The following is a 25,241-nucleotide window of genomic DNA, read 5'->3' as shown; positions in this document are numbered from 1 at the left end:
TTACACTCACTATTTTAGTAAAGAGCAAGGTCAACTGGAGAAAACGTTTTCCTTCTCGTTATCTTTATCTGGCTGCCTCCATAGTTCCCAAATTCAAATTTCCAATTTCTTTAGGACTAAACTGAGTTAATCATAGCATCTTCTAGGGAAAAAAAGTTAACTTTTTAATAGTACAAAATTAAGTTTATGTAGGGGTTTCCTGCTGGCTCAGACAGTAAAGAATCTGCCTGCAATGCAGGAGATGAGAGTTCAATTCCTGGTTTGGGATGATCCCCTGGAGAAGGGAAGAGCAATCCACTCCGGTATTCTTGCCTGGAAAATTCTACGGACAGAGGAATGTGGTGGGCCACAGTCCATGGGGTCTCAAAAGAGTCGGACACAACTGAGCAACTAACACACACAAGCTTAAGTAGAATCAAACAAAAATTGCCTATAGGTGTACAGAGAGTTACGCATTCCCTTTCACTTCTAATTGTGACCAAAAATACACCCAGTTTTACACAGGTTTCAAAACAAGAAAAATAAGACAAATAACCTCAGGATTGATGAGGAGGTAGATGAAACTAACTTTTACTATTATTTTCCCTCAAATTCTAGAAAGCATTATAATAGTTATCTAAGTAACCAATGCTATCAAAGCAAAATGGAGGTAATGAGAACATGTCTGTTACCAAAGTGAGCTTAAACCAGTTTTTCTAGAATGGAGGGGATGAAGGGCAGAGATTAACAGAAGAATCAAGTTTACCTGATTCAAAGGTTGGCATTTTCAAGTCACCTTGGTTCAGTTCTGTGCCATATTTTAATTTGTGATATTTTGCCCTGAAAATTTAATAATAAATTATTTAAAGAAAAAAAAGTTTTATTTTCCTTTCTACACAGTATATTAACTACTGGTATATATTTCTTAAATGACAAATTTAAAAAAGCATATGAATGTCAGTTTCTTTAAACTTTAATTGCAAAAGAAGTTAGAGGGAAAAAATATACTGCATGTACAAGAAAAAAAAAAGATAAATTATCCAAATAAGATACATACCCAAGTAAAGATAAATTTTTCCTAGTTTACCAAAAAAAGCAAAAAAACCCTGAAACTTAGACTCTACAATAAAAAAATATTACTTCAATTTAAAGATTTTAATCTTTTTTCTTTTGCCATATAAGGAGCGAATCAAAATATCATCCTGTATTTTGGGCAAATCTTTGTATCTTTCAGACAGTTTTCAAATACACTGTACAATAACATGTGAGAATAATATTGTTCTACTTTTATTTTATTCATACAAGAAAATAAGGGACACCTACCTTTCTTGTTTTAATGCATACTCTAACATCTTTATTCTTCTTACTAAATCCTTCTTCAAGTTTTCTTGACCTTTTCTTTCTCCTTGCAAAAATGCTATCCGAGCCTAAAAATATAAAAAGTTCATTTATTTTTACTTTTTAACTATACACAGGAAATTGAAAAAAGGAAAGCAATAAACATAAAATTCTGCACTTTTATTCATTATAGCAAGATTTAAAATTCATAGTAGTTGATCAAACTTTGTTAGAAAATAGTCACTTTAAAATAAAGATAACGATAAATTAGTTATTTACATACAATCCTTATGGTCTCTACTACTAACAATTTTCACATAATTTTAAAAGGAAATTTTATATGTAAAAATTACATCTAATTACTAACAAACAAGTTACAAAGAACAGAAAGTTATCATATTCCTGTTTTTCCTCAAATTATATATTGGTTGTTTTTTAAAAAGTCATATTACCTCAAAAGCATTTCTTTCACGAAACATTTAAAAATTTATAATCTTCCCCTTTCTGACCACTACACTTCAAAAGGTTTCAACTCTTGAAACAATTATCCAAAGTATCACAAGTATTAGGTTGGTGAACAAGTAATTGCGGCTTTGGACCCAGAATTTAAAATCATTATAACTAGGCACAAACACATCTTCATTAACCAAAATAGGAACCATTACAATCAACACATTTTTGCAAATGACAGATATGTTTGTTTATTCCTGTACCATAAAAACCTGAGCTTCAAGATTCAACAAACTCTTGGAAAGCATTTTTGCATCCTGCTGGTTGTAGAAGCATTTTTTCTGCAAAAAGTTGTCAAGATGCTTTAAGAGGTGGTAGTTGGTTGGCAAGAGATCAGGTGAATGAGCCAAAACTTCACATTGAACTTTTGAAGCGTGGGCTGTGTGACATGTGATCAGGCATTGTTGTGGAGAAGAACTGGGCCCTTTCTCCTGACCAATGCTGGCTGTAGGTGATGCAGATTTCTAGGCAGCTCATCAATTTGCTGAGCAAATTTCTCAAATGTAATGGTTTCACTGGGATTCAAAAAGCTGTTGTGGACCAGACGGTCAGCAGACCACCAAACAGTGACATGATTTTTTTTTTGGTTCAAGTTTGGCTTTGGGAAGTGCTTTGGAGCTTCTTCTTGATTCAACCACTGAGGTGACTGTTGGCAGCTGTTGTACAAAATCACTTTTCATCACAGGTCATAATCCAATTAAGAAGTGGTTTGTTGTTGTTGAGTAGAAGAGAAGACAACACTTCAAAAGGACAATTTTTAAAATTTCTGGTTAACAGATGAGGCACCCATTTATCAAGGTTTTTCACTTTTCCAATTTGCTTCAAATTTTGAATGACTGTAGAATGGTTGACACTGAGTTCTTCAACAACATCTTGTGTAGCTGTAAAAGGATCAGCTTTGATGATGCTCTCAATTGGTCTTGTCAACTTTCAATGGCCAGCCACTGCACCCCTTATTTTCAAGGCTCTGGTTTCCTTTGCAAAGCTCCTTGTACCACCACTGCACTGTACCTTCATCAGCAGGTTCTGGGCCAAATGCATTGATGATGATGTGAGCTGTCTCCACTGCCTTACAACTTGTTGTGAACTTGAATAAGAAAATTATTCAAATTTGCTTTTTGTCTAACATCAATTCCCTAGTCGAAAATACATATAACAAGTAATGAGTCATTAATAAGAAAAAAATGCGCATTAAAATGATGTATAATATAATCACATTTAAGAATGTATTCCAATATCAATGGTATAGTTCAAGAATGCAAAACAGCAATTATTTTCTGCAATTACTTCTCGCACCAATCTAACAAATGAAGTCATATATTCAACAACATCATTACTTTCTACTGTCATTTTTCTACAGTGAGTATTTTTTTCCTTTTAATTGCCTTATTTCCTTAGAGAGACAAATCTCCATCTTTTTCTGGCCCTTCCCAGAACGTCAACCTCCTTTATTTACCCACGTTAAAGAGTGATACGTTGAAGAAGACTGGCATCTGAATGAGGTATTTCCTGTTATAAACATGTGTACAATAAAATTAATTTTCGTCATTTTGCTGAGATGACCCATAGATGTATTTCTTCATTAAGAGAAAGTAAGCTACTCAATAATCTAAATTATGGTTAATTTAAAAAGTTTTTTCTAAGTTTCAGTGAACATGGAATCAGAACAAATGAATTCATCTGGATGATTTAACACATTAAGTTTGGGAAAATTAAGTAAAATCATCCACAACTTCAGAAGACTTGAAAATGATACACAGCTATATAACACATAGTCTAAATGCAAGTTTCAAAACAAAAATAAAGATCTAGGAGAATGATAAAGATTCAAAACCTAATAATAGTCTAAGATCCGTAAGAGAAAAGAAGCACTTCTGACTCTCTTAAGCTGTGAAGCAAAGGTAAAATATGTCAATTTCACTATACAGAATCAAGAATTTCTGATTGAGGGTTTTCTTCTGTATTGGCTTAAGACAAAAAAAAAAAAAAAACACAAAACCATGAATCACGTACTATACGTGACTCCAAATTCTAGATCTCAGAAGTATTTTACAATTAGCACCAGAAAATGATGAAAGAGTTCATTTTATTCTGCTTCTTAATAAGGAGTTACTGGAGATTTTCAGGTTGAAAAAGGCACTGCAAACTTCAAAAAATCTTTTTTGGAATTTTGGTATTAAAAAAGCATTCAAACCTAGAGAAGCCAATAAATGAAACAAAGAAGCACAAATTATGTAAAACAACAGGAACACAGAAGCAGTTTCTGAACAGGAGCCAAAAGGGGATAATTTACAAAGACACAAGACAACAAAATGGTAAGAATTCATTAAAATTTAGAAACCTTAAAAGGACACAGTTTAATTCAAAAAACCTGAAGAGGGGGGTAAAAAAACAGATTAACAATGGAAAAGACATAACTATTGGAACTGACCTTACAATTTTAACAGACTAAAAAGGTAAAGATTATGTCTTATAGTGTTAATAAGGACCAATTAAATAACAGATTTGGCATTTGGTAAAGGATCAATGCAAAGAAATAAGGGAAAACAATAGAATGGTAAAGACTAGAGATCTCTTCAAGAAAATAAGAGCTACCAAGGGGACATTTCATGCAAAGATGGGCTTGATAAAGGACAGAAATGGTATGGACCTAACAGAAGCAGATATTAAGAAGAGGTGGCAAGAATACACAGAACTGTACAAAAAAGATCTTCACAACCAAGATAATCACGATGGTGTGATCATCACTCACTCACCTAGAGCCAGACATCCTGGAATGTGAAGTCAAGTGGGCCTTAAAAAGCATCATTACGAACAAAGCTAGTGGAGGTGATGGAATTCCAGTTGAGCTATTTCAAATCCTGAAAGATGATGCTGTGAAAGTGCTGCATTCAAAATGCCAGCAAATTTGGAAAACTCAGCAGTGGCCACAGGACTGGAAAAGGTCAGTTTTCATTCCAATCCCAAAGAAAGGCAAGGCCAAAGAATGCTCAAACTACCGCACAATTGCACTCATCTCACACGCTAGTAAAGTAATGCTCAAAATTCTCCAAGCCAGGCTTCAGCAGTACATGAACCGTGAACTTCCAGATGTTCAAGCTGGTTTTAGAAAAGGCAGAGGAACCAGAGATCAAATTGCCAACATCCGCTGGATCATCGAAAAAGCGAAAGTTCCAGAAAAACATCTATTTCTGCTTTATTGACTATGCCAAAGCCTTTGACTGTGTGGATCACAATGAACTGTGGAAAATTCTGAAAGAGATGGGAATACAAGACCACCTGACCTGCCTCTTGAGAAATTTGTATGCAGGTCAGGAAGCAACAGTTAGAACTGGACATGGAACAACAGACTGGCTCCAAATAGGAAAAGGAGTACGTCAAGGCTGCATATTGTCACCTGCTTATTTAACTTCTATGCAGAGTACATCATGAGAAACGCTGGGCTGGAAGAAGCACAAGCTGGAATCAAGATTGCCGGGAGAAATATCAATAACCTCAGATATGCAGATGACACCACCCTTATGGAAGAAAGTGAAGAGGAACTAAAAACCCTCCTGATGAGAGTGAAAGAGGAGAGTAAAAAGTTGGCTTAAAGCTCAACATTCAGAAAACGAAGATCATGGCATCCAATCCCATCACTTCATGGCAAATAGATGCGGAAACAGTGGAAACAATGGCAGACTTTGTTTTTTTGGGCTCCAAAATCACTGCAGATGGTGACTGCAGCCATGAAATTAAAAGACACTTACTCCTTGGAAGGGAAGTTATGACCAACCTAGACAGCATATTCCAAAACAGAGACATTTCTTTGCCAACAAAGGTCCCATCTACTCAAGGCTATGGTTTTTCCAGTGGTCATGTATGGATATGAGAGTTGGACTGTGAAGAAGGCTGAGCGCCGAAGAATTGATGCTTTTGAACTGTGGTGTTGGAGAAGACTCTTGAGAGTCCCTTGGACTGCAAGGAGATCCAACCAGTTCATTCTAAAGGAGATCAGTCCTGGGTGTTCATTGGAAGGGCTGAGGCTAAAGCTGAAACTCCAGTACCTTGGCCACCTCATGCGAAGAGTTGACTCATTGGAAAAGACTCTGATGCTGGGAGGGATTGGGGTCAGGAGGAGAAGGGGACAACAGAGGATGAGATGGATGGCATCACCGACTTGATGCACATGAGTTTGAGTAAACTCTGGGAGTTGGTGATGGACAGGGAGGCCTGGTGTGCTGCGATTCGTGGGTTCGCAAAGAGTTGGATACGATTGAGCAACTGAAATGAACTGAAAGGATCATGGAAAGCTATGAAAAACCTAGACAGTGTGTTAAAAAGCATAGACATCACTTTGCCAACAAAGGTCTCTATAGTCAATGCTATCGTCTTTCCAGTGGTCATGTATGGATGTGAGAGTCACGTACGGATGTGAGAGCTGGACAATAAAGAAGGCAGAGTGCCAAAGAATTGATGCTTTTGAACTGTGGTGTTGGAGAAGACTCTTGCGAATCCCTTGGACTGCAAGGAGATCCAACCAGTCCATCCTAAAGGAGATCAGTCCTGAGTATTCATTGGAAGGACTGATGCTGAAGCTGAAGCTCCAATACTTTGGCCACCTGATACAAACAGCTAGCTGACTCACTGGAAAAAACCCTGATGCTGGAAAGATTGAAGGCAGAAGGAGAAAAGGGCAACAGAGGATAAGATGGTTGGATTAGCATCACTGATTCAATGGACGTGAACTCGGACAAACTCTGGGAGATTATGAGGGACAGGGAAGCCTGGTGTGCTGGAGTCCATGAGGTTGTGAAGAGTGGGACATGATTTGGCAACTCAATAACAACAGCAATAAAGGATCAAGGACAACAGATTTTTCAATTGTTTTTACATATCATGATGCACCATTGATAGAATCATCTTTGCAAATAACCTTTTAAAAACTAACGACAAAAACCATCTTTACAATAGCATCAAAACCCAAAAGTTCCTACTAATAAACCAAAGATATACAAATCTCTGCACAAAAAGTTTAAAACTTTAACAGATACATAAAAGATAAATGGACTAGCAAACTCACTACTGGAAAATATAAATTTTCACACACACATTAACCAAAACAATTAACGTAATTCAAAACAATTAATGTAATTCCAATATATTCCCAAAGTATGTGTGCAGAACTAGAAAAGCTGATAATGAAGTCTTTGAAAGGTTTCAAGAATTACCAAAATGTGATATTCAGAAACATAAAAGGAGCGATGAGTTGGGAAAACGGTGTCAACAGACTTGCTTGACGGAAGGGTAGCCATAAATCTCCAGTATGTAAAAAATGTAATATCTGCAAAGTGCAATAAAATGAGGTGTGCCAGCAAATGTTTTATGATATATCTCTTCATAATCTCAGATTAAGGAAAGATTTCCTGAATGAGATAAAGACACGAGGGCCTTCTCTGGTGGTCCAGGGGCTAAGGCTCTGTGCTCCCAATGCAGAGAGCCTGGGTTCAACTTCTGGTCAGAGAACTAGATCCCACATGTCACAACTAAAAAATCCCACATGCCTCAATGAAGACCCTGTCTGCCACAACAAAGATCCAACATAGTCAATAAAGAAAAGGATAGATAAATCCACTATAATTAAAGATCTACTGTTCAAGATAAAGCAGGGACTGGCAGGCAACCTTTTGGACAATCCAAAGTGAAAAATGATTAAAAAAAAAAAAATTACAAGAGGCAACACAGACCCAATGTAACTTGCAAAGCCTAGTATATTTATTACTAAAGTTTGCAAACCTTCTGATATTAGGCAAAACAGACTTTAAATGATAAAAGGCTGCAAAAGACAGAGAACACTGTATACTAATAAGAGGTTCAATACAACAAGAAAACTAAGATCATGGCATCTGGTCTCATCACTTCATGGCAAATAGATGGGGAAACAATGGAAACAGTGACAGACTTTATTTTCTTGGGCTCCAAAATCACTGCAGATGGTGACTGCAGCCATGAAATTAAAAGACGCTCGCTCCTTGGAAGAAAAGCTATGACCAACCAGACAACATATTAAAAAGCAGAGACATTACTTTGCCAACAAAGGTCCGTCTAGTCAAAGCTATGGTTTTTCAGTAGTCATGTATGAATGAGAGTTGGACTATAAAGAAAGGTAAGTGCCGAAGAATTGATGCTTTTGAACTGTGGTGTTGGAGAAGACTCTTGAGAGTCCCTTGGACTGCAAGGAGATCCAACCAGTCCATCCTAAAGGAAATCAGTCCTGAATATTCATTGGAAGGACTGATGCTGAAGCTGAAACTCCAATACTCTGGCCACCTGAAGCAAAGAACGGACTCATTTGAAAAGACCCTGATGCTGGGAAAGATTGAAGGCGGGAGGAGAAGGGGAGATAGAGGATGAGATGGTTGGATGGCATCACTGACACAGTGGATGTGAGTTTGAGGAAGCTCCAGGAGTTGGTGATGGACAGGGAGGCCTGGCGTGCTGCAGTCCATGGGGTTGCAAGGAGTCAGACATAACTGAGCGACTAAACTGACAATAAGAAAATACAACAATTATATTTACGTACCCAATGATTCCATCAAAATATATAATGCAAAAACTGACAGAATTAAAGGGAGAAAAAGTTCAATAATAGCTGGAGTCTTCAATATTCCACTTCAGTAACATATAGTGGTACGAGACTGAAAATAAGGAAATAGGGGACCTGAACAACTCAATAAACCAACTAGATCTAACAGATATATAGGAAACACTCTATCCAACAACAGCAGAATACATTCTTCTTAAATATACACGGGACATTCTCAAAGACAGACCATACGTCAGAATACCAAATCATGTCTAATCAATTTAAAAACACAAATAGCGTTAAAAATATTTCCAATGGGACTTCCTCGGTGGTCAAGTGGTTAGGAATCCACCTGCCACTGCAAGGGACACAGTTTCAATACGTGGTCCTGGGTGATTCCACATGTCACAGGGCAACTGAAGCCCATGTGCCGCAACTACTGAAGCTTACATGCCCTAGAGCCGGTGCTCTAAAATAACAGAGGCCACTGCAATGAGAAGCCGGTACACCACAACTAGAAAGCAGCCCCCATCTGCCGTAACTACAGTTCAGGCACCAACGAAGACCCAGCAGAGCCAAATAAATTAATGTATTTTTTTTAATTCTTATGATCACAGTAGATGAAGCTAGAAATCAATAACAGAAAAAAACAACTTGAAAAAGCCACAAACCCTTGGAAATTAAACAACACACTCTTAAATAACTAATAAAACAAAGAAATCATCAGGAAAATTAAAAAATACTTAGGAATGAAAATAAAAAACACAAAACTTACCAAAACTTAGGAGACACTGCAAAAGCAGCGCTAAAGGAAAAACTTACAGCTATAAAGGCCTACGTTAAGAAGCAAAAAAGAACTCAAATCAACAACTAACTTTAAAACTTTAAGAAATTTCAAAAAATGAACTAAACCCAAAGCTAGCAGAAGGAAAGAAATAATAAAGATTAAAGCATAGAAAGAAAATGGAGAAGAGAAAAATAGAAAAAAAAAAAAAAAGTCAACAAAATCAAAACTTAGTTCTTCAAAAAGATCAACAAAATTCACAAACCGTTACCTGGGCTGACTAAGGAAAAACACACACACCCACACAACTAAACTCAGAAATGAAAGGTGGGGGGACATTACAACCAATTCTACAGAAATAAAAAGGATTATACAAGTACCACGAGCAACTGTACACCAACCAACAAACTGGATAACCTAGAAACACAAAATTCACCAAGAATGAATAATGAAAAAAAAAAAATCTGTAAAGGCCTATAAGAAGATTAAATTGATAATTAAAAATTTCCCTACAAAGAAAGTCTCTGGACTGATTGCATTACTAGTGAATTGTACCAAACATTTAAAAATTTAACACGAATCTTTAAAACATTTCCAAAAATTTTAAAGGGGCATTCCTTAGTTCAATGAGGCCAGTACTGCCCCAAAAGGCAAAGTTGAAAAACACTGCAAGAAAACCACAGATACTGATCAGTATAAATATCGATGCAAAAATTCTCAAGAAAATACCAGTATATCAAATTCAGCAGCATATTACAAAGATTACACATCATGACCAAGAGACATTTATCCCTGGAACGCAAGGATGGTTCAACACAAGGAAACCAACAAATATAAAATACTACATGAAAAGAATAAAGGAGGAAAAAGAATGACCATTTCAACGGATACAGAAAAAGAATTTGATGCAACTGAACATCATTTTCTTGATTAAAAAAAAAACTGTCAATAAAACTAGGAACAAAAAGGAAACTCTCACAACATAATAAAAGCCATTTATGAAAAACTACAATGAACATCATACCAAGATTGTAGCCTCTACTCAAAAATCAGAACAAGGATGTCTGCTTATAACACTCTTGTTCAACTTAGTACTAGAAGCCATACACAGAACAAAGCAAGGAAAATGAAAGGGACCTAAGTTAAAAAGGAAGAAGAAAAATTATCTCTGTACAGATGATGTTATATGTAAAACAAATCCAAAAGATTCCACAAGTCTGTTACTACAAATTAAGCAAAGTACCAGGACACAGTCAACACACAAAAATCAACAGCATTCTCATACACTATCAATGAACAACACGAAAGAAAATTATGAAAACAATTCCATTTACAAAAGCACCAAAAAGAACAAAATACTTAATGTAACACTTATAAAAGGTGAAAGACTGCTAAAATAAAAACTAAAAGTATCGCTGAATGAAATTAAAGACGGAAATAAGTGTAAACACATTCCACATTTGTGAATTAGAAGACTATTACTAAAATGTCAATACTACCCAACTGATCTACATACAGGTGCAGTGAAATCTTTATCAAATCCCAAGGTACTCACTGGGTCTATGTGCTATCATCTGAGCTATCCAACAATCAGCATATGATTATCACATATCAATCTAAACAACTTTTTGACACTGACAGCACAGCAATTTTTTAAACTGCAAGACCACTAGAGGTCACTAGTGCAAAACCTCCAGCACTGACTCAGCTAAAGTACTATCAACCTCAAGTATTTCTGTTAGTGTAGTTTCCAACATTTCTAAAATAAGAGCGTTTCACCTAAAATAAAAACTTGACAAAACATTTTATTGTAATATTTTTCTTACTTTAAGCAGTATTTAAACTGAATGCAAACACTGGATATAGGTGATTTTATCTAATGATTTAAAAACATTCTTTAGAATTCATTAAAAAACAAATATTTAGAAACTACAACATCATTAAGCTCAAATTAACAGATAAGGAACTGAAAAGTGTTAAATACCTTAGATATGGAAGAAAACTGAACACCAAGTCAGGTTATAGCAACTAATAAATTCATAATATTAATATTTAAAATAGTAAGCTCTCAACAAATGTTAGTACCTTCTTCCCTTAAGGGGCACCTCAGATTATACAGGTGATTCTGTTCTAAGCACTTAAATATTTGGGGTTAATCTGTGTTCAGCTGTAAATAATTCAAAGTACAAGTATAGAGTCAGGTGACCCATGGAATTTTATATGAATGCAGAATACAGAAAAGTTAGTAATTTACATAAGTTTCAAAAACCAGCTAATTAGAAATATCAAGGAGGCTAGATTTTACACACACACACTTAGATTCATGATTCAGTGTGTTGAGGAACTGGAACTACACAGAAATTTTTGTATAACCATCTTGAAATTTAAGCTCTCAGTCCCCACTTAACAAGGTACAGTACACTCAAAAAGTATACTGTACAGGATATTAAAAAAGTATACTATCTTTACAGAAAGAATGAACAAAAAAGCGTGCCTGCAATAGCCTCTAAGATTTTTTGTAAAAATAACCTTTTCCAATTTTATATACAGCTAACAATTACGAGGAAATGAGAAACACAAAATACTAAGATTTCCAGAGGCAAATAAAACTTGTACTTTTTTAATCTCTATTTATAAATGAGCCTAATACAAAATTTAACAGAAATACTACAATCATCCTCTAAAATTCCAAAGTAATTTTACATGGTAATAGTTGGTTTAAAGCATAAGAGACTTCAAATTTTAAACAATCAAATCTGTATTTCATTAAATTCTCATTTATCTGACATCTGAAAGCATAAAGCTCCAGGTATAAGCGGATTTTCTATAAGCAGAAGAATTTACCCCTTCAAGGTGTAAAACCATAAACCATTTTAATGGACTTTTTTAAAAAAACACATGTTTAGGGAACTCCTTGGGCTTCCCTGGTGGCTCAGTCAGTCACTAATGAATCTGCCTGCAGCGCAGGAGACCAGGGTTTGATCCCTGGGTCGGGAAGATCCTCTGGAGTAGGAAATAGCAACCCACTTCAGTATTCTTGCCTGGAAAATCACACGGACAGAGAAGCCTGGCAGGCTACATACAGCCCATGGGGTCACAAGAGTCGGGTATGATTTAGCCACTAAACCACCACCATACTGGCAGTACAATGGTTAAAGGCTATGCATTTTCACTGTCATTGCCCAGGTTCAACACCTGGTCTGGGAACTAAGATCCTGCAAGCTGTGCATCATGGACAAATAAAAAATAAAAGCACATGTTTAGTGACATCTTGACCAATTTAAAAACTTTTAATAAATGGGATCTACTTAAACTCAAAAGCTTTTGCACAGCAAAGGAAATAAACCAAAAAACCACAGACTGGGAGAAAATATTTGCAAATGATGTGACTGACAAGGGATAAATCTCCCAAGTCTACAGATAGCTCATGAAGCTTAATATGATCAAAACTAACAACTCAATCAAAAAATGGGTAGAAGACCTAAAAAGACATTTCTCCAAGGATAGCCAAAATGCACATGAAAAGATATTCAACATCACTATTAGAGAAATGCAAATCAAAACTACAATGAGATATTACCTCTCACACCAGCAGAAAAATCCACAAACAATAAATGCTACAGGGTGTGGAGAGAAGGGAACCCTCCTAATATAAATTGGTACAACGATTATGGAGAACAGTATGGAGGTTCCTTAAAAATCTAGAAATAGAGCTGCTACCATATGAGCCTGCAAGCCCACTCCTAGGCATACATTCAGGGAAAACATGATCTGAAAGGACACATGTGCTCCACTGTCTATTACGCACTGTTTACAATAGCCAAGACATGCTGCTGCTGCTAAGTCGCTTCAGTCGTGTCCAACTCTGTGCGACCCCATAGACAGCAGCCCACCAGGCTCCCCTGTCCCTGGGATTCTCCAGGCAAGAACACTGGAGTGGGTTGCCATTTCCTTCTCCAATGCATGAAAGTGACAAGTGAAAGTGAAGTCGCTCAGTCGTGCCGGACTCTTAGCGACCCCATGGACTGCAGCCTACCAGGCTCCTCCGTCCATGAGATTTTACAGGCAAGGGTACTGGAGTGGGGTGCCATCGCCTTCTCCGAGCCAAAACATGGAAGCAACCTAAATGTCCACTGACGGAGGATAGATAAAGATGTGGTACATACATACAATGAAGCATTTCTCAGACTTTAAAAAGAATGAAATAATGCCATTTGCAGCAACAATGGATGGACCTAGAGATTGTCATACTGAGTGAATTAAGTCAGAGAAGCAGAAACATCATATGACATCCCTTAAATGCAGAATCTACAAAGACACTATACAAATGTACTTATTTACAAAACAGAAACAGAGCTGGGACTTCCCTGGTGGTCCAGAGGTTAAGAATCTACCTGCCAATGCAGGGGACATGGGTTCAGCCCATGGTCCAGGAAGATTCCACATACCACGGGCAACTAAGCCCATGCATCACAACCACTGAACCCCATGTGCTCTAGAGCCCATGCTCCACAACAAGAAAGACAAGAGACCCAGCACAGACAAAAACCAAATCAAATTAAAAAAAAAAAAAAAAATCTTCACAGCAACATCAAAAAAATATAAACAAAACCCAGAAACAGACTCACAGACTTTAGAGAATGAACTTAACGGCTGCTGGGGGTTGGAGGGGTGGGTTGAGGAATGGCAGGTGAAAGGAATAGTTAGAGAGTTTAGGATGGGCACATATACAATGCTGCATTTAAAATGGATAACCGTGCTGTGAGACATCAATGAAGGCAAGCACCTTTACACACTAGATGGTGGTGACATGATCAATGAATGCCCTGTGCTTCAGTCCCAACTCCTACTGGCCCTAGCGTCAGCAAGTGGGACTTGGAGGGCAAAATCATTCTGGATGAACTGAAGCAAGAAGTTATCAATACCAGTAGCAAGGCAGAGCCTCCCCAGTGTACCTCTGGTCTGGTATGCTGATGGCCAGATTCTACTCGCTGCTGCTAAGTCACGTCAGTCGTGTCTGACTCTGTGCGACCCTATAAGCTGAATGTAAAACCTGTTGCGAGTCTGGCAGGTGACCATTGGCACCCACTAGAAACAAACATGGTAGAGCTTTAAAAATTTAAAAGAATGGATACATCTACATGTATGGCTGAGTTCCTTTGCTGTCCACCTGAAACTGTCACAACATTGTTAACTGGCTATACTCCAATACAAAATAAATAGTTTAATTGAAAAAAAAAGTAAAATTAGTATTACCTTTCCAAAAAAAGGTATGTTACAAATGATATCAATACAAATTCATAGAGACTAAAATATTGCAAAAGCCAGTAATGTTAATGGCAGTGATTTAGAATCTGCAGAATAACAATACACTGACACATCCCCTCAGCTGCACAGAACCATCCTTAGTAGCTTATACCTTTATCAGCTTATCCTATTTTGTACCAGGCTAGGAAGTGATAAGAGTAAGTGTACACTACTTGTCTAACATACTTTATTGCTATTTACGTATCTTTGAAAAGAGAATGAAATTATTTTAAGAATACAGCTTGGTATAAATTTTTAAAAAACGAAATGGAAAAAAAAAAAAACTAAATGGGAAAAGCTTCTATATAAGCCACTTCCAGATTTTATTATTTGCTTCATATCTGTGCTGACAAGACTAATTCTTTGGGGAAACCAGTAACAAAAGAATGTTGACTTAAAAGGAAGATTACTGTACTACTATAAAAGAGAAAAATGGCTTTTACATGACTACAATTGAAAAGGGAACATTTTTCTTGTTACTACTGGAGGGCAAACTTTTGTTCTCAAGACTGTTATGTTTCTTGAAATTATTTTTTTAACCCCCTAAGAGATATTTCTAACATTTTAATGAAAATAATTACAAATAATAATTTTATAAGTGAGTTTTCAAGAATAGCTTGATTTATTATCCTTCCTCTTAAACTACTTCTAATAATCAATTATGGTTATACTAATCAGGAATGCAAATCAATAACCAGTCAGAATGGCCATCAAAAAGTCTACAAATAATAAATGCTGGAGCGGGTGCAAAGAAAAGGGAACCCTCCTACACTGTTGGTGGGAATATAAACTGTACACAGCCACCATGGAGAACAGTATGGAGGTCCCTTAAAAAAACTAAAAACAGTGGCTGATGACTCAGTGGTAAAGAATCCACCAGCCAATGCAGGAGACACGGGTTTATCCCAGAACTGGGAAGATCCCACATGCCACAGAGCAACTAAGCCCATGTGCCACAATTATAGAGCCTGCACTCTAGAGCCCTGGGATCCGCAACTACTGAGCCATGTCCCTGGTTCTATTCCTGGGTCAGGAAGATCTGCGGGAGAAGGGATATGTACCCACTACAGTGTTCTTGAGCTTCCCTTGTGGCTCAGCTGGCAAAGACTCTACCTGCAGTGTAGGAGACCTGGGTTTGATCCCTGGGTTGGGAAGATTCCCCTGGAGAAGGAGAAGGCTACCCACTCCAGTATTCTGGCCTAGAGAATTTCATGGACTGTATAGTACATGGGGTCGCAAAGAATCGGACATGACTGAGCGACTTTCACTTGCTTAAAAGGCACATCCTTGAAGATGGAAGGTAGACCCATATTGGTGTTTCTGTCACAGCTGATTATGACATGAACCGGACTGTTTACTGGGCAGTGGGTAACTTTAAAGAACAGAATTTCCAAAATAAAAACAAAAATTTTGTACATGTATTCTTTTAGGTAAGGAGTTTGTGTCAGGGGTAGTAACAAAGATTAAAGAACCCTGTAATGAATTGAGCATATTAAAAGACCCTGCAACTGCTGAAGTCTGTGCACAGAGCCCATGCTCTGCAACAAAAGAAGTAAAGGCAATGAGAAGCCCAACACAGTAACTAGAGATTAGCCCCTGCTCACCAGGACTAGAGAAAAGCCCACAAAGCAAAGAAGACCTGCACAGCCAAAAATTAATTACTTTATTTAAATTATATTTTTTAAAAGTCTAAAAACAGAATTACCATATGATCCAGGAATCCCACTCCCGGTAATATATCTGGAAAAGATGAAAACTCTTAACTTGAAAACACACGTGCACCCCAAAGTTTACAGCGACATTATTAAGAGTAATTAAGTGCCCATCACCAGACAACTGATTTAAGATGTATTGTGTGTATGTGTTTATATATAGTGAATACACACTGAAATATTACATAAATATATACGCTATTTGCAACAACATGGATCGACCTAGAGAATATCATACTAAGTTCAGAGAAAGATAAATATTAAATATCACTTATATGTGGAATCTAAAAAATTATACAAATAAACTTATTTACAAAACAGAAACAGACTCAGAGACAGAAAACAAATTTAAGGTTACCAAGTGGGAAGTGGGGGGATAAATTAGGAGTTTAGGATTAAGAGATACAAACTACTATATATAAAATATATAAACAACAAGGACCTACTGTATAGCACAGGGAACTACATTCAATGGCTTCCAATAACCTATAATGGAAAAGAATCTGAAAAAGAATATACATATATACATGTATATGCATATACGTATTTAAACATGAATCTTTTTGTTGTACACTTGAAATTAACACATTGTAAATCAACTATACTTTGGGGAAGAAAGAGACTAAACAAGAAAATATATTTTTATAGGCTTTTTGGTCAGATCATGTCCACATGTTGTAATCTGTTATGTCTCTTAAGGAGGGGGAATCTTAAATAGCATGGAGAATTGTTTTCAAGTGAAAAAAGGAACACAGGAATAGAAATACAATGCAGAGTGAAAAAAAATCTAGACACTTATAGTAAAATTACAAAGTTAAAATGTAAAAACACAAAATAATTTGGGATGATAGAAGGCATAAGAGCAGTTACTTTTAGGGGCCAGTGTGGGTGGGGGGATGCTGGTGCAGACTAAGTGAAAAGGAGAGAGACACGTCTAGGGCACTGGCAACATTATCTTGAGTGGTAGTTACACTGGTGCACAGTTTGTGAAAATTCATCAATTTGTATGTTTAAGACTGGAGTATTTTACTAAACAAATGTTATTTATACTTCAATTTACAGGTACAGGCAGAAATACGTTAAAAATATCACTCAACAAATACCTCAATGCCAAAATATTATCTCTGGGTGCCTGGATAAGCAATTTTTGTTTTCTTTTCTAGACGTTTCTATAGTCAGCCCTCCACAATTAAAAGAAAATTATTTTAAAATCAAGAATGCCACTAGGACTTTCCTGGTGGCACAGTGAGTAAGAATATGCCTGCCTGTGCAGGGGACACGGGTTTGATCCGTGGTCGGGGAAGATTCCACATGCCACAGAGCAACTAAGTGTGTGCACTGCAACTACCCAGCCTGAGTAGCCGGCACGCTCCAAAGCTTGCGAAATAAATGACAAAGTAATATTTCACACACACACACACACACACACACAAAGAATGTTGCTTTTGGGAACTTCCAATAGTGCTTAGGACTTGGGGCTTTCACTGAGGTGGCCCGGGGTTCAGTCCCTTTCCAGGAACTAAGATCACGTAAGTCTCGGCGCAGCCAAAAAAAAAATTGCTAACAATTTTAACATTTTCTCTAAACATTCATTTATCTTTTCTTTGCTCACACTGATAAAAATATACATAATTTTTTTCTCCCACACAATTTGTCCTCCTGCTGAATTTCAGGTTTTGAATAGCTCTGTTACTAGTTGAAACAAATGAATATTAAAATCCAACTTTTGTTCTCTGGCTAAAGAGAGATATAGAGTTTATATGTGCATTTTGCATAATATGTAGCGGACTATATGCCATACACTGGTGTATGTGGAATGCACCTGTCTAAGCATGCAAGATACACCACACACACACACACAGTGTGAGCAGTCCTTCACATAAATAACTCTCTTACCAAAACTCTGCTCAAATATCACCTTGTCAGTGAGACCTATCCTAATTAATCCTTTAAAAATTACAAACTGTCCCACATTTCCATATATTCTCAATTGCTCTAACCCTCTACTTTTTTCCTTACCACAACACTTATTCACTTTCTAACAATAATTTCTTATTTATTCATACAGTTTTTCAATTAATTTATTTACATATTATTGCTTGTCTCCTCCCTTTAGTTCCATGAGAGCAGGATTCTTTGATTGCTTAGTTCATGGTTATATCCCAAGCATTAGGACAGTGTGGGGCAACTAGCAGGCCAGAAAGAAAGGGGATGGGACAGGTGGGAGAGAAGCAAAGAAAAAAAAAGGCCTGTGCAAAGTTCAATGACAGAGAGAGACGGATGAGAATTAGAAGGAAAATTATGGTGACGAACAGCATCTTATTAAGATTATAAATTAAAATTAGTGAAATATCTTCTCAAAAGTAAGGATTCAAAACTTCTATACTCAGCTGCTTTCATCACAATTATCTTCATACACATTTGTACTTCTCTATTATATAATAATGTGAGTGAACTACAAGTTGTGCCTGACCCCAAAACAAGTATTTATCTACTAACAGATTTACATTGACTAGATCTCACCAGGTAGATCATGACTAGTCCATCACAAATACTTACACTAAACAGCAATCTGTCAAAACTGCAACTTACAAAACAAATTAGGAGGTTTTTCATTACAAGACTCACTATGGAACTTGTTTTTTTTAAGTTAATAAATGCATTCACAGGAATTCAATATAACATGAAAAGCAAAGTGAATCTTTGAAGATTGAAGTGATCAAAATCTCCTCCCAAGAGTTGATGGTATCAAACACTTTATTCACAAGAAATCTAATTCCTATCATTATAACTGATAATATTTTTCTTCTACACAAAATCTCCCCTTTCTTCCTCACTTGCTTGTGCGTGCGCGTGCACACACACACTACGACTGCACCTTCATTAAAACGTTCATAAAGTTTAAGTAGGTACTTTTAAGTAATCTAACATCAACCTCTTTAACTTACAACTCTGAAGAGAGAGATTCTCAAACTACAGCAATATACAGACCTCTTAAAAAAGGAAAAAAATTTCTTCAGTTTGTAAAAATTATAATTCTACTGTTATTTAAACCTACACAAACATAAACCTTTTAAAGTAAGTTTTATTGGAATAGAGTTTATAAACATAAATATTTAGGTAAACTCTTTACACATACAAATCTTACATAAATATAAAGCCAAATAAACCAAAAACTAAATACAAAGTGTCTAACAAAATTCAACTGAACACAAACACTTAAAAATAAATGGCATGGTTTTGCTGAATAAATCTCTGCTCATAACACAAAAATGGCATGCATTACCATTAGCCTCCTTTTAGAGTGTAATGCTTGTACTAAATGTCTCATGATAATAAGGCATGTAAAATTTTCTCAATTTCACATTATAATAAAACATTAATTCAACATGCTAAAAAAGCATTTGGTCTCCACTAAAAACTCAAAGGCATCTTACTCATTAAGGCTGGTACTTCTATTCTTTTCCTTAATATTACCAACTAACAATCAAAACAGTAACACCTGGCACCACCAAAAACAAATACAAATGCACATTCTAACCACAGCATCAAATGAAAGCATTTAATTGTGAGTCAGATGATCCAGAACATGCTTAGGACAATCTACCACAGAAAATAAAATTGGTAAATTTAAAAATTCTATAGAACTTTCAGACCTCATTTGGTAATCATATGTCCACTGTATGATCCTAGCAGCAAATCAAGTGAAGAGTTTCCACTATCTGGTAACCCATAGCCATTATGAAGAAGTTTCCAAACCTAACTGTGGAATCATCTTCCAGAAAATTTAAAAATAAATTAGATTCATTTGTCCAAAATGAATTCAGGACTGATGAAAACTATATACTCTAAAAGCTGACTTTATTATTAATGCTGTTGTCACTGAAGCATTTACGTACTATTTACCAATATTCTCAGGAGCAACAAAATGACTTTTAAAGGCTATAAAAACCTCTTGCTCAGTTTCAGAATCCTGATAGTCTCTTCTTAGAAATTACTATACGAAACTAATTAAGGTAAGGAGTACTGATAAAAGGATACTAGTCTAGGAGTTTGGAGACTTATGTTCTAATCCTTACTTGTCACTAACATAGCTTCAAAACCCCTTAGGCTCACTTATTCCCAGGTTCCTCATCTGTCAAATCAGAGGGCAGAATTAGATATCTTAAGACAGAAATGGTATGGACCTAACAGAAGCAGAAGATATTAAGAAGAGGTGGCAAGAATACACAGAAGAACTGTACAAAAAAGATCTTTACAACCTAGATAATCACGATGGTGTGATCACTCACTTAGAGCCAGATATCCTAGAATGTGAAGTCAAGTGGGCCTTAGGAGGCATCACTATGAACAAAGCTAGTGGAGGTGATGGAATTCCAGTTGAGCTCCTGAAAGATGATGCTGTGAAAGTGCTGCACTCAATATGCCAGCAAATTTGGAAAACTCAGCAGTGGCCACAGGACTGGAAAAGGTCAGTTTTCATTCCAATCCCAAAGAAAGGCAATGCCAAAAGAATGCTCAAACTACCGCACAATTGCACTCATCTCACACGCTAGTAAACTCATGCTCAAAGTTCTCAAGCCAGGCTTCAGCAATACGTGAACCATGAACTTCCAGATGTTCAAGCTGGTTTTAGAAAAGGCACAGGAACCAGAGATCAAATTGCCAACATCCGTTGGATCATGGAAAAAGCAAGAGTTCCAGAAAAACATCTATTTCCGCTTTATTGACTACACCAAAGCCTTTGACTGTGTGGATCACAACAAACTGTGGAAAATTCTGAAAGAGATGGGAATACCAGACCACCTGACCTGCCTCTTGAGAAATCTGTATGCAGGTCAAGAAGCAACAGTTAGAACTGGACGTGGAACAACAGACTGGTTCTAAATTAGGAAAGGAGTACGTCAAGGCTGTATATTGTCACCCTGCTTATTTAACTTCTATGCAGAGTAAATCATGAGAAACGCTGGGCTGGAAGAAGCACAAGCTGGAATCAAGACTGCAGGGAGAAATATCAATAACCTCAGATATGCAGATGACACCACCCTTATGGCAGAAAGTGAAGAGGAATTAAAAAGTCTCTTCCAAGGAAGTGAAAGAGGAGAGTGAAAAAGTTGGCTTAAAAATCAACATTCAGAAAACGAAGAACATGGCATCTGGTCCCATCACTTCATAGCAAATAGATGGGAAACAATGGAAACAGTGACAGACTTTATTTTCTTAGGCTCCAAAATCACTGCAGATGGTGACTTGCAGATATGAAATTAAAAGACGCTTGCTCCTTGGAAAACTTATGACCAACCTAGACAGCGTATTAAAAAGCAGAGACATTACTTTGCCAACAAAGGTCCATCTAGTCAAAGCTACAGTTTTTCCAGTGGTCGTGTATGGATGTGAGAGTTGGACTGTGAAGAAAGCTGAGCGCTGAAGAATTGATGCTTTTGAACTGTGGTGTTGGAGAAGACTCTTGAGAGTCCCTTGGACTGCAAGGAGATCCAATCAGTCCATCCTAAAGGAAATCAGTCCTGAATATTCATTGGAAGGACTGATGCTAAAGCTGAAACTCCAATACTCTGGTCACCTGATGCGAAGAGCTGACTCATCTGAAAAGACCCTGATGCTGGGAAAGATTGAAGGCGTGAGGAGAAGGGTACAACAGGGGATGAGATGGTTCAATGGCATCACGACTCAATGGACATGAGTTTGAGTCAACTCTGGGAGTTGGTGATGGACAGGGAAGCCTGGTGTGCTGCAGTCCACGAGGATGCAGTCAGACACGACTGAGTGACTGGACTGAACTGAACTAAGACTTGCTAGTTGTAAATTTCAAATTCCAATATTAGCATTTTAGGATTCTATAATGACATTCTAGTTATTAAAATGGTAACTAATTATACAAATCAAAAGTAAACTAGCTCAGTTTTTCAAAAATGCCTTAGGAAAAATTGTCCATCGTATTATGAATAAAAATGTAGATAGTTCTTGAATTATATCTTACAGCTCTTCCATAAAAAAACTTATTAAAGAAAATAACAATTTTAAAACATTTTATAAAAAAATTATAATGAAAAGAACTCACATGAAGCTATATGTAACAGATACTGAAGTGCTATGCAGATATCCTTTCAAGTGAAGGATTTCTTGTCCAGCTGCTGGAAAACAGCCTTCACCTGTCAGGTCTTTTCAGGAAGTGCCCCAGCTAAAGACAGCTGCATGCCTGAGAGGCCTTCATGGAGCAGCTGATCAAAACAGGGGTTTAAGGACCTAGCACCTTGTCACAATTTTTGACAACTCAGCAGGTTATCCCAGCTTCAGAGTTTCTCAAGGGGGCAACAGTGCCTTTTGTTGATAATACAATACAGCACAATTTATTCTTTCTGCTTCCTTTCCATTCCTTCTACAGATGTTGATGCTAAGGAACATTCCTTAATAAACTTCTGTATGTTTATCATAGTTAACATACCTAGGAACCCAACTTGCAGCCACTGGTGAGGAAAATAGGCTAAAATAAAGCCTGGTGAAGAAAATATGCTAAAATACAGCCTTGGCGTTGGGTCACAATACACATAGCCACCCAGCTGGCAAAGGACACTATCACTGGTGATGAATACACAGAACCTGAGCACAAAGTGGCGGTGCAAAGCTTCCTCCCGGGAAGCTTCAACTGTTGGTAAACTGGGTATTTTCCTGTGGAGAGAATGCAGATTTGGGCAAACTTTTCCTTTTTTTTTTTAAATAGGACCGGATAGTATTTCATATTCTTCTTTGTTGTTCCTGTTTTACAACTCTTTAAAAATAGGGCATGACAAAAATAGGCAGGCCCCAGAGTGGGTTTGGCCTGCAAGTCATAGTTTGCCAATCCCTTAGAAAGTGCAATGTATCAGATATTTGAGAAATAGAAAGAAAACAGTAATTATATCAAGACCATGAAAATGGGTTGTTGTTGCTAAAGGCAACTGACTCTTCAGAAAAACATAGCAGGAGGTAAAAATGAGTAATAGGGAATTAAAAACTAAATATCAAAAAGCCAGAAGATTCTTTGGTAGCATAAAATCTCTACAAAAGGCTAAGGGCCAAGACTTATTGTAAAAGTAGCAGGGCTTCAAAGAAAGTTAAACTCTGTGTCTGCTAGGCCAAGGTTAAGGCCTGCATACGAAACAAGAACAAATTGGAACCCTGAAAAAATGATACGGAGACATGGACTGATGAACCTGAAAGTTCTCAATCCTCAGGTTCCTTGAGTCCTCTGAACTTGGAGATGGAATCCACACATTCTTAAATGCAGCTGATATTCCCATCAGCAAGAATTACCAAGTAAAGACATATAAAATTATCTTCTTCATAAAAGCAGTGAGAATAGTGGCAAAAGCTGGAAGAATGATCTTTTTCAAACTATGAAAATTACAAAAAATTGAAGCAATCTGGGGAATGTTTATTCAGCAGTATGGCTGAATGTTGGTAAGAAGAGCAACCTCTGTGGCTGTTTCCATTCTAACCCCTTCACAGTTTTGTGAACACCTGCAATCATAGTGAGTATCAACAAACACTAGAAGCAGCAAAACGAAGTCCTACTCTCAGAGAACTGTCATTACTAGACATGTCTGAGAGTTCCTAGAAGACTCTACTATCAAAGCTGTCTTTATGTGACCTGACTCAGAGCTCATCCAGAGTAGTAAACAGCCTTCTTTCTGGTCAAAAACAATCAATCAGAGGCAACAATCAAACACTGCAGCTGAGATTATGGACAATTTTTGAGGCAAACAACAGCATGATCAAAAAGCTGGGGAATGAGATGTCTACGGGGGCTTTGGAAAGCTCCAGCATATTCTTGGGACTCCAGAAGGCCACACTCACACATAACCTGTGCACATTCTTGGGAAAGAGCTATGAAAGCCCTAAACGCTCACCGCTGGCAAAGACTTAGGCTCTGTACAAGCAAGAAAAAACAAACCTATAAATTGCTTAGCTGAGTGTTGAAGGCATGTCTCAACATACACATTGAGGCCTTTAGCAAAGACTAGAAGATTTACATCACTCAGGCATCCAAGGAAACCTATGCCTGTTCATTACTTTAACCACTAAGCAAACTATGCAGACACTTTAGTGACCACACAGAACAGACTTTATAGTATTAATACCAAAAAGTGTATGTCACTCACATACATGCATAATCAATCAATCAATCATGGGGAGAGAATATGATTTCCACAGTTGCCTCATTATTTAAAATGTCCAGTTTTGACAAAAAATTAAAAGCATGCAAAGAAACAATAAAGTATATTCTACACACACACACACACAATGGGGGGGGGGGCCCACACGTGGCAATATACACTATTCCTGAGGAAGCCCAGACATTGAACTTAACTAGAATAAGACTTAAAATCATTTATTTTAAATATGTTAAAACAACTAAAGGAGAGTATGAGAACAATGTCTCAACAAAATTGACAATCTTAATATACAAAAAATATTTTCTAAAAAAGATCAAATAGAAATTATAGGTTTGAGTAATATATAATCAAATGAAAAAGTTGACACAGCAGCTCAATAGTAGATATGAGCTGGAAGAAGAAAGAAACCAGCAAACTTGAAAACAGATCAACTGACATCAGTCAGTCAGAGAAACAGAATGGAAAAGAAAAGAAAAAAAAAAAAAAAAAAACAGATCAGAGACTCAGAAACCTGTGAGACACCATTAAGAATACTGACCTACATATAATAGACAGGAGACAAACGAAAGGACAGAGTATTTGAAGAAATTAAGGCAAAAAATTTCTCAAATTTGGAAAAAAAAAAAAAAACAAACCACGCATTCAAGAGGCTCAAAAAGTTTCAAACAGGATAAACTCAAAAAAGACCCACACCAACACGTACAATCAAACTGTTGAAAGAGAAGAAAGCAATTTATCACAAATAAAGGCTCCTCCCAAGATTAACAGCTACTTTATCAGAAATCACGGGTCAGACAGTGGCACGATAAATTCAAAGTGGTGTAGAAAAAAGTCAATCAATTATTTTATATCCAACAAGACTTCCCTTAGAA

At 36.8% G+C, this 25,241-nt stretch overlaps 1 protein-coding gene across 4 annotated transcripts in view; it reads right to left on the bottom strand.

Moving 5' to 3' along the window:
- Positions 1-25,241, bottom strand: part of STRN3 (striatin 3) — a 105,907-nt gene that overhangs the window by 59,259 nt on the left and 21,407 nt on the right. For all 4 annotated transcript variants that reach the window (XM_025271507.3, XM_025271508.3, XM_025271509.3 and 1 more), the window contains exons 2-3: positions 1,303-1,406; positions 746-819 (exon numbers count right to left, since the gene is read on the bottom strand). In XM_025271507.3, coding sequence (XP_025127292.1) covers positions 746-819; positions 1,303-1,406 — 178 coding nt within the window. The remainder of the gene's footprint in view (positions 1-745; positions 820-1,302; positions 1,407-25,241) is intronic.

The sequence above is a fragment of the Bubalus bubalis genome, chromosome 20 (genome assembly GCF_019923935.1).
Source record: "Bubalus bubalis isolate 160015118507 breed Murrah chromosome 20, NDDB_SH_1, whole genome shotgun sequence".
Taxonomy (NCBI): Eukaryota; Metazoa; Chordata; class Mammalia; order Artiodactyla; family Bovidae; genus Bubalus; species Bubalus bubalis.
The sequence above is the reverse complement of the archived record's forward strand: the minus strand, read 5'-3'. Positions and strand labels throughout refer to the sequence as shown.